At 46.4% G+C, this 9,314-nt stretch overlaps 1 protein-coding gene across 1 annotated transcript; it reads right to left on the bottom strand.

Annotated features, from left to right (window-relative positions):
* Positions 1–6,069: 6,069 nt before the first annotated feature.
* Positions 6,070–8,790, bottom strand: Hspa2 (heat shock protein family A (Hsp70) member 2). Its single transcript, XM_028789472.1, has 2 exons — positions 8,683–8,790; positions 6,070–8,450 (listed from the first exon to the last, which is right to left on the bottom strand). Exon 2 carries the CDS (start codon positions 8,443–8,445, stop codon positions 6,544–6,546), a length of 1,902 nt encoding a protein of 633 aa, XP_028645305.1. The 5' UTR covers positions 8,446–8,450; positions 8,683–8,790; the 3' UTR covers positions 6,070–6,543.
* Positions 8,791–9,314: the final 524 nt, after the last annotated feature.

Genomic DNA, 9,314 nt, shown 5'->3' with positions numbered 1-9,314 from the left:
TAGTTCTAGCTGTTGATCAGGTTAGTTCAAATGCATGGGAACTTCCAGTGTTAAGTTTTAGGATAAGGGCAAAGCCTGCTTACTAATTGAAAGGGGAAAAAGAAGATAGTATCCTAGATGGCCAGGAATTATTTAACAGCCAGTATCTCGAGCTTGGAGTGGAGCAAACAGGAGAAAATGAGATACAGTTTCAGAAAAGACTAAGACCTAAGAATCTAGTTTTTCCTCAATCAGTAGAGAATGTGAAAACAAACCCAGATAACCCTCTAAATGCATTAAAGGCTAACAGAAAATCAAGGGTTTTAGAGACCTCAACCGTCTCTAACCTTGGTCTAAATTAAGGTGAAAAGGACGTTCCTGAAAGATTAAAACAGCATTTAAAATTCACATGAAAAGCCAGGCATGGTGGTGCAGGCTTGTAATCCCAGTACTCTGAAGGAGAGGTGGAGGCCAGCCTGCTCCTCCTCATCCCCGCCGGAAGTGAGAGCTGACTGCCCCACCCCGTGCCGGAAGTGAGAGCTGACTGCAGACTGTCATCCCCTGACATCTATATGCATAGGGGAAGCACATGGCTACACAACAAAGACAATATGAACGTAACGAGCTTTTTAAAGCTTATACTGCTATAAAATAGAGATATCCCATTAAGTATCCTGTGGAAGCTTTTGTTTTATAGACACTAAGGAGAAGGGCCTGAAAAGATGGTTAAGCGGGTAAGGATGCTCATGTGAAGTGCCTGGGTTTCTTTCCCACCGTCCACATGGTGGCTCTTAACCCGTCTGTAACTCTAGTTTCAGAGATCCAATCTCTTCTGATGTTCGAGAGCAGGAGGTGTACATATGATATACATACATATATACATACAGAACACTTGGAATACATAAAATAATTTTTTAATTAAAAAAGCAACTAAGGAGCATATAACACAGAACAAAGTTTCTGGTTTCAGATTTTTCAGACCCAACAGTAACTGGATATTAGCATGTACTTGTGCTGGGCATGGTGACCTATGCCTTTAGTCCCAGTACTCAGGAGGCAGAAGCAGGCAAATCTCTGTGAATTCCAGTCCAACCTGGTCCACACACTGAGTTCCAGGACAGCCAGGGCTATGTAGTGACACTGTTTATTTAGTGAAAAAGTCATAGAGTTTCACAGTGTTGTAATTTCAGCCCCTGGGAATTCAAAAACTGCCTGGGCTACAGCAAGTTAGATTCTAAAAACAGAACACTTCTGATGCCAAGTACTGAATAAACATTCCTTTTTTAAAAGATTTATTTAACTATATATATGAGTACACCATTGCTCTCTTCAGAGATACCAGAAGAGGACATCAGATCCCATTACAGATGGTTGTGAGCCACCATGTGGTTGCTGGGAATTGAACTCAGGACCTCTGGAAGAGCAGTTGGTGCTCTTAACTGCTTAGCCATCTCTCCAGCCCTAAGTAAACATTCTTGACTGCTTACTCCTAACCTTCTCTGCACTGAAGGTGGTGAAGAAGAATACTTATGGCATCTTGATTTGTTCTAAAAAAGATACATTTTAAAATTAAGTATTGCTCCATAAGCCAGAAGTGAATATGCTCTAAAATATTTATATCCCGAGAGTCATACCAAGAACGAATCTGGATTTTTTTAAAGACCTGTAAGTTTTACTCAAGAATGAACTACTTTTGTGTATCATTTCTTCTCCCCTCTTCCCTTCTCTTCTCCCTCTTGCTCCAGCCCAGCTTGCCCCAGGCCTCTGCTCAGTCCAGCAGATCTCATTGTGAACCACTATGCTGGGAATTGAACTCAGGACCTCCGGAAGAGCAGTCAGTGCTCGTAACTGCTGAGCCATCTCACCAGCCCCTGGATATCATTTCTAGTTAAGAACATTTACTCATGCCTATTTATGCACTAAACATACAGAAGCAATTGAACATTCCCACTCTTATTTAAGATTCATTTTTATTGTGTGTGTGTGCGTGTGGGTGTGTGTGTGGGGGGGTATGTGCACATGAATGCAAGGGCCACAAAGGTCAGAGGAGTTTGATTCCCCTGGAGCTGGAATTACAGGCAGTAGTAATCCACCGGATGTGGGTGCTGGGACTAGAACTCGAGTCCTCAGGAAGGGCAGTATGTGCTTTTAACTACTGAGCCATCTCTCCAGTCCCCTCTACTCTAATTCTTTATTTTTCCTTTGGTTTTTCTAGGTAGGATTTCCCTGTGCATCCCTGTCTGCCCTGGAACTCACTCTGTATGTCAGGTTGGCATCAAACTCATAGAGATCCACCTGCCTCTGCTTCCTGCTGGGATTAATGATGTGAGCCACCACCATCGCCCTGGTTCCTAATCCTAACATATATTCCCTTAGCAATGGTTTTGTAACTTTTGTGTGTTTAAATGCGATCTTACATTCATTTATGTGTGTAGGTACATGCGTGCATGTGTGAGCAGGTGGTATAGCAAGGACAACTTGATTGTCCTCTCCTATGATGTGGAGCCTGAGGATGGAGGTAAGAGAGTCAAGGTTGGTTTGTTTTTATTTTAATTTACAGACTCCAAAGGCAAGGGGAATATGCTTTACACACAACTTCTACAACCTACAATTTCAAGTAGGAATGTCATATGTACCTATCCATTTAGCTTGATAAAAGATCTTTTTATTTTATCCAGATATTCTGATTGTACTCCAGTTTAAGATAAAAGATTGATCTCAGCAGGTGGATCTGAGTTCGAGGACAGCCTGGTCTACAGGGCAAGTTCCAGAACATCTAGGGTTACACAGAAAAACCTATCTCGAAAAACAAAACAAAAGAAAACCCAAGACAACAACAACAACAAAAAGAATAAGACTGATAATAGCTAATAACGGGGGTGGCGGGGTGGGGTGGCGGGGTGGGGTGGCGGGGTGGGGTGGGAGGAGGCTGAGGATGTAGCTCAGAATGCTTGCCTAGTGAGATGACTCAGTGGGTAAAAGTGTTGGCTGAGGTGCCCGAGTTCAATCCCTAGGACTCATGTGGTGGAAAGAGAGCTCCCACTCTCACAAGTTATCTTCTGATTCCACATGTGCACTGTGGCAAACACACAACAACAACTCAAATTAAAACAGAGCAGGCTGGAAAGATGGCTCAGTGGTTAAGGGCTCTTGTTGCTCTGACAGAAGATCCAGGTTCACATAACTGTAACTCTAGTTCCTGGAGATCTGATGGCGTCTTCTAGCATCAGTGGGTACCAGGCACACACATGGTGTGTGTGTGTGTGTGTGTGTGTATATGTATGTATATATATATATATATTCTCATTAAGCCTTTTCTGAATATTGAATGGGTGATATATTAAGTATCATGTAAGCTATATTAATATCTCCTAAGATATGTACAAGTTTTAATCTCTTTCCATTATACAAACAAAATAGAAATTTAGAGTGAGATTCAAAATGTCACAGATCTCAATTACTGTAAGCATATCTTATTTTAATAGATTACCCCAATTTATCACCTTTAAACAGAGATGTAGTAATCAGACATTCAGACACAAATGTGCCTGCTTTGTACTGCCTTTTTTAATCCCTTAGCTTCTATTTGGAAACGAATACTGCATTTGCTTTAGTCACTCCAGCTACTATTTGGAAGTTCAAATGATGTTAATTATTCCTTGGACTGTAATTTAACCCCCCCCCCAAAAAAAAGCAAGCATTGTTTCCAGTGCTATTTGACCAGGGCTGGCCTAACATGTGGTAAGGAGTTCCCAGGTGTTCTTGAGTTACTGGTTTCAATTAACTCTTGGAAACAGTGGCTATTTTAGTGGCTTTATCTTAGTGATATTCAAATCTAGATACACTTGAGAAGATAGAATTAAAAACTTGAAAAGCCCCCACAAAAAGGCTAGTTTTACAAATTACTTTTCAAAATAACAGGAAATGAGGTAGGTAATGCTTCGAGGTTGGTGTGACAGCAAGAGGTCAGAGGTCAGACCACGCTAGTCCTCATCATTGAGACTTTAGAAATCAATCTCTTCTAAAGTGAGGCCTGAGACGAATCATACCAATGTGCACTCCTAGAAAGGCCTTACCGTTTGAAGTTGGAGCCGGGAAATTTCCATTAGAGACCAGGAATTCTGAGTGCTCAGCTGTCATGAACAAGGTACCAAGTTCAATAGCGACCTTGGGTTCCCACTCCTCAGGATTGGAAAATAAAAACCAAACCCACCAAACCACATTGAACTAATAAAGGACTAAGGGAAAGAGCAATATAACTGTTATTGTCCTGGTAAAACTTGTGTAAAAAAGTCACTTTAAAGCCTTTAATCCCAGCACTTGGAAGACAGAGGTGCATGGATCTCTTAGTTTGTAAATTAGAGGCCAGCCTTGTCTACAGGAGTTCCAGGATAACTAGGGCTGTCTCAAAAAAAAAAAATATTTTTTAGGCCAGGGGTGTTGGCCATAAAGTTGTGCTGTCAGCTCAAGGTCATCCTCGACTACACAGGTTAACCTGTGTAGCTCCAGGCTAGCCTGGGCTACTTAACACACTGTCTCAACAAAGAACAAAATCATTCTAAATCTATTAGGATCAAAGTACTTCAAATGTGGTCTTGTTTCACTACATCCTTAAACACTCATGGCTGGAAACACTTCACTAGTGTTACACCAGCATAGATTAGTCTGCCTTCACATTTCCAAAGTATAATCTTTGAAAATGTAAGCATTCTGAAGCAATTTTACAACTGTCCGTCTCTCTTCCTTCCCCATCTAAGTGAGGCTTGTTAAAAAAAGGTCCATCTATTACATAAGGGTCAACTATGTGACAGTCATTCCCAAACCCCAAATCTTTGCTTTCTAATTTTTAAATTAATGCATGCTATTTTTCTAAAAATAAATCCGTGACTAACAAAGAAGGATCCACCATACGTTAGAAATATAGCTTATAAAAACTCACTAGTATTTTAAAAATAATGAAGCAAATTTTTATGTTAGAAAGATATTAAAATGTCTATGTGCTGTTAAAACTATACATTTTCAAATCAACTACTAAATTTCCCCCAAATTCCTCTTAAATGAACTTTTAAATGTAATACCATTAAAACAAAACAAGCTGGGCAATGGTGATGCACGCCTTTAATATCAGCACTCAGGAGGCAGAGGCATGCTCTCAATTCAAGGGCCAGCCTGGTCTACAGAGTGAGTTCCAGGACAGCCAGGGCTACACAGAGAAACCCTGTCTCGAAAAACCAAAAGACAAACAAAAAAAACGAAAGAAACCCTGTCTCAAAAAAACAAAACAAAACAAAACAAACCATGCCCCTCCCCCCCAAAAAACCTAAAATCAATAACAACAACAACAAAAAAAACTAAAAACCAAATGGCTCAGCAGGTAAAGGCACTTGCTACCAACCCAAAAACCTGAGTTCAATCCTGGGGACATACAGTATAGAGAGCCACTCACACAACTTTCCACCCCCAAATAAATGTAACTTAAAAAAAGAACTGTAGTAGTGTCTTGAGACAGGTATTGTAAAAGCTCTGCTCTAAGCTCTTCAAAGAGAAAAGGAACCACTTCCCAGGTAATTACAACTCCCACTCAGGTCCTTACAGAATTTGTCATAAGCTCATGCCCCTGAGCTGTTTTATAGGAAATGAAAACAAGCTCGACCGGACTAGGACTCAGTGTCATTCTTAAGCTTGCCTGCTGGCTGGCTCTTGTTTCAGGAACCTGTCTATCACAGAGAGCATGTTTCTATACCCCTTTGGCTATTGAGAAAATATGCTGTCATTTCTGTTACTCTGGAGAAAAACTATTTTGTACAGGGCTCTGGAGTCTGGCGTGTACTTTCCCACACCATTCTTTTGTCTTAAACTTGACTACTAAAGCCAGGGCTTAGGAGTTTGGATTCACTTGAAAAGACCCCATCAGGTTTCTGTATATTAAAGGGATTACCAAGGTTCTTCACCCCTTTAATTGTTGATTTGAGGCAGGAGCTTCATCTGAGAATTAGAGAAAATTGGATTAGATACATTTCACAGCACACTAACTTCCAGATCAACGTGAGCAAAACATGGGAAGAAGAAATTGAAAACGCCAGACAGCAGTTTTGAGATCAATTTCAGCTTTACTTTAAATGTGCATTTGTGTGTTTACAGAATATACCTGTCTTTACTATTACCACAGTGTGTACTTTCATCTCACAGTACTACATAAAAATAAACAATTCAAGCTTCTCTATCTCAGTGTAGGACAGGTGTGCAAACATCAGGTTTCTCAATTCAGGCAAATCTCCACGTACATACTTAAGCTTAACAACAACAACAAAAGCTCAAATCAGCAATCGCTCTAAATGCATTAAAGAGAAACCTCATTTTTCCCCCAAATCAAACTTTAGAACTAACCTTTTATTAACTAAACTAAGTTGTTGCACCTTTCCTTTCATATGTATGCACCAGGCTAAAGACTTTCAACAACAGATCTTACTTGGCACAAGGACATTTCAAAGAAACCAAAACAAAAGGGAGGAAAAAAAAAAAAGAAAGAAAGGAAAAGAGGTTTACGCGGACTCCAGCGCAAGCCTAGTCCACTTCCTCGATGGTGGGTCCTCCAGAGGAGCCGCCGCCGCCTGGACCGCCTTGGTAAAGTTTGCTGATGATGGGGTTGCACACTCTCTCAAGCTCTTTCTGCTTGTGTTCGTACTCATCTTTCTCTGCCATTTGGTTTCGGTCAAGCCAGTTGATCACCTCCTGACACTTGTCGAGGATCTTGTTTTTGTCCTGCTCGCTAATCTTGCCCCTCAGTTTCTCGTCTTCCACCGTCTGCTTGATGTTGTAGGTATATGACTCAACCGCGTTTTTGGCTGCTACGCGGTCGCGATTAGCTTCGTCTTCCGATTTGTACCGCTCTGCCTCCTGCACCATCCGGTCAATGTCGTCTTTGCTCAGACGACCCTTGTCGTTGGTGATGGTGATTTTATTTTCTTTACCGGTGCTCTTGTCGGCAGCAGTGACGTTAAGAATACCGTTGGCATCGATGTCAAAGGTGACCTCGATCTGGGGAACCCCACGGGGTGCTGGCGGGATCCCAGTCAGGTCGAACTTGCCCAAGAGGTTATTGTCCTTGGTCATGGCCCGTTCGCCTTCATATACTTGCACCAGCACACTGCTCTGGTTGTCTGAGTAGGTAGTGAAGGTCTGCGTCTGCTTGGTGGGGATCGTGGTGTTTCTCTTGATGAGTGGGGTCATGACACCGCCAGCTGTTTCGATGCCAAGCGACAATGGAGTCACGTCGAGTAACAGCAGATCCTGCACGTTCTCCGACTTGTCGCCAATGAGGATAGCCGCCTGCACAGCGGCGCCGTAAGCCACCGCCTCATCGGGATTGATGCTCTTGTTCAGCTCCTTGCCGTTGAAGAAATCCTGCAGGAGCTTCTGGATCTTAGGGATGCGGGTGGAGCCGCCCACCAGCACTATCTCCTGGATCTGGCCCTTGTCTAGCTTGGCATCGCGCAGCGCCTTTTCCACCGGCTCCAGGGTCCCTCGGAAGAGATCGGCGTTGAGCTCCTCGAAGCGGGCGCGGGTGATGGACGTGTAGAAATCCACGCCCTCGTAGAGCGAGTCGATCTCGATGCTGGCCTGCGTGGACGAGCTCAGGGTGCGCTTAGCGCGCTCGCAGGCGGTGCGCAGCCGGCGCACGGCGCGCTTGTTGGGCCCAATGTCCTTCTTGTGTTTGCGCTTGAACTCCTCCGCCAGGTGGCTGACCATACGGTTGTCGAAGTCTTCGCCACCCAGGTGGGTGTCGCCGGCCGTGGACTTCACCTCAAAGATGCCATCCTCGATGGTCAGGATGGACACATCGAAGGTGCCCCCGCCCAGGTCAAAGATCAGCACGTTCTTCTCGCCGCCCGCGCAGCCCTTCTTATCCAGGCCGTAGGCGATGGCCGCTGCCGTGGGCTCGTTGATGATGCGCAAGACATTGAGGCCGGTGATGGTGCCCGCATCCTTGGTGGCCTGGCGCTGCGAGTCGTTGAAATAGGCAGGAACAGTGATGACCGCGCTCTGCACCTTGCCCCCCAGGTAGGCTTCGGCGATCTCCTTCATCTTCGTGAGGACCATGGAAGAAATCTCCTCGGGGAAGAAGGTCTTCATCTCCCCTTTATATTCCACCTGCACTTTGGGCTTCCCACCTTCGCTCACCACTCGGAACGGCCAGTGCTTCATATCGGACTGCACGGTGGCGTCTTCGAACTTCCGTCCGATCAGGCGCTTGGCGTCGAAGATGGTGTTTGTGGGGTTCATGGCCACTTGGTTCTTGGCGGCGTCGCCGATGAGGCGCTCGGTGTCGGTGAAGGCCACGTAGCTGGGGGTGGTGCGGTTACCCTGGTCGTTGGCGATGATCTCCACCTTGCCATGTTGGAAGACCCCCACGCACGAATAAGTGGTGCCCAGGTCGATGCCGATAGCCGGGCCGCGGGCGGACATCCTGACTGAAAAAAAACAGGCAAAGCGACGTTAGGACGAATGAGTCACAAGAGGCAAGCCCGGACCCGAGCCAACGGTCGCTTCACACAACTCCCCTCGAGCGCGACTGGCGTCTCTCGGATCCCTCTGCTGAGCTCCTCGTTCTTATAGTCGTCCCCCTGCCTTCGGGAAACTCCCAGAGCCAATCGGTCCCCGGGCCCGCCCGCTCCAACCCGTCCAGCGCTCCCACAGGCTTGCCTGGTCGGAGTGACCAGCCGGTGGTCCAACAGATATCTAGTTGGGTGAGGAGCAGGACACCAGCCCCGGGCAGAGAGACCAAGGGGCGGCCGTTATGCAAATGAAGCCCCGCCCAGCGCCTCCAGCCTCTTGGGGGCGTTAAGCTCGCGCCAGGGGAGCCAGTGTGAAAGCCCCTTTCCCTCGCCCTTTGCCTTTTCTAAAGCGTGATTCGTTGACATCTTTCAGATTGGCGGGGCAGATGCCCAATGAGCAGCGCAGAACCCGAAGAGTGTGGCAGGGAGGCGCAGGGCGGGGCGCGGGGCGGGGCGCGCGAGGGTGGCAGGGAAGGGGCGCTGGCCTCCGGAAGGGTTTCTGCTCGGTTCGGTGTCCGGTGCCGCCAGTGACTCGGCCCCCGGGGCCCGAATTCTTTCTGGGGCGGTTGCACCGAATAAAGAACGGCTGGGATCGGCTCTCGTCTTCCCCGCCCCTGCTGTTCCTGCAGCGGGGACCCGGGCTGGGTGCGGGGCGGTTCCAGGGCGGGGACTGTGAAGTTGGGCGGGTGCGAGCCTCCCCCAACTCCGGGTCTTGGAGAGTGCGCGGCGGGGGAAGGCTGCGCGGTGCTTACCCGGGAGGCAGGTGGCTTCCCGCGCAGC

This window comes from Grammomys surdaster, unplaced genomic scaffold (assembly GCF_004785775.1).
Source record: "Grammomys surdaster isolate TR1022 unplaced genomic scaffold, NIH_TR_1.0 127, whole genome shotgun sequence".
Taxonomy (NCBI): domain Eukaryota; kingdom Metazoa; phylum Chordata; class Mammalia; order Rodentia; family Muridae; genus Grammomys; species Grammomys surdaster.
Note: the sequence above shows the minus strand (reverse complement) of the source record. Positions and strands in the feature narration are given on the sequence as shown.

Bases quoted from the DNA above. Each gene is read 5' to 3' on its own strand.
- Hspa2 (XM_028789472.1), bottom strand. From the start codon at position 8,445: ATGTCCGCCCGCGGCCCGGCTATCGGCATCGACCTGGGCACCACTTAT.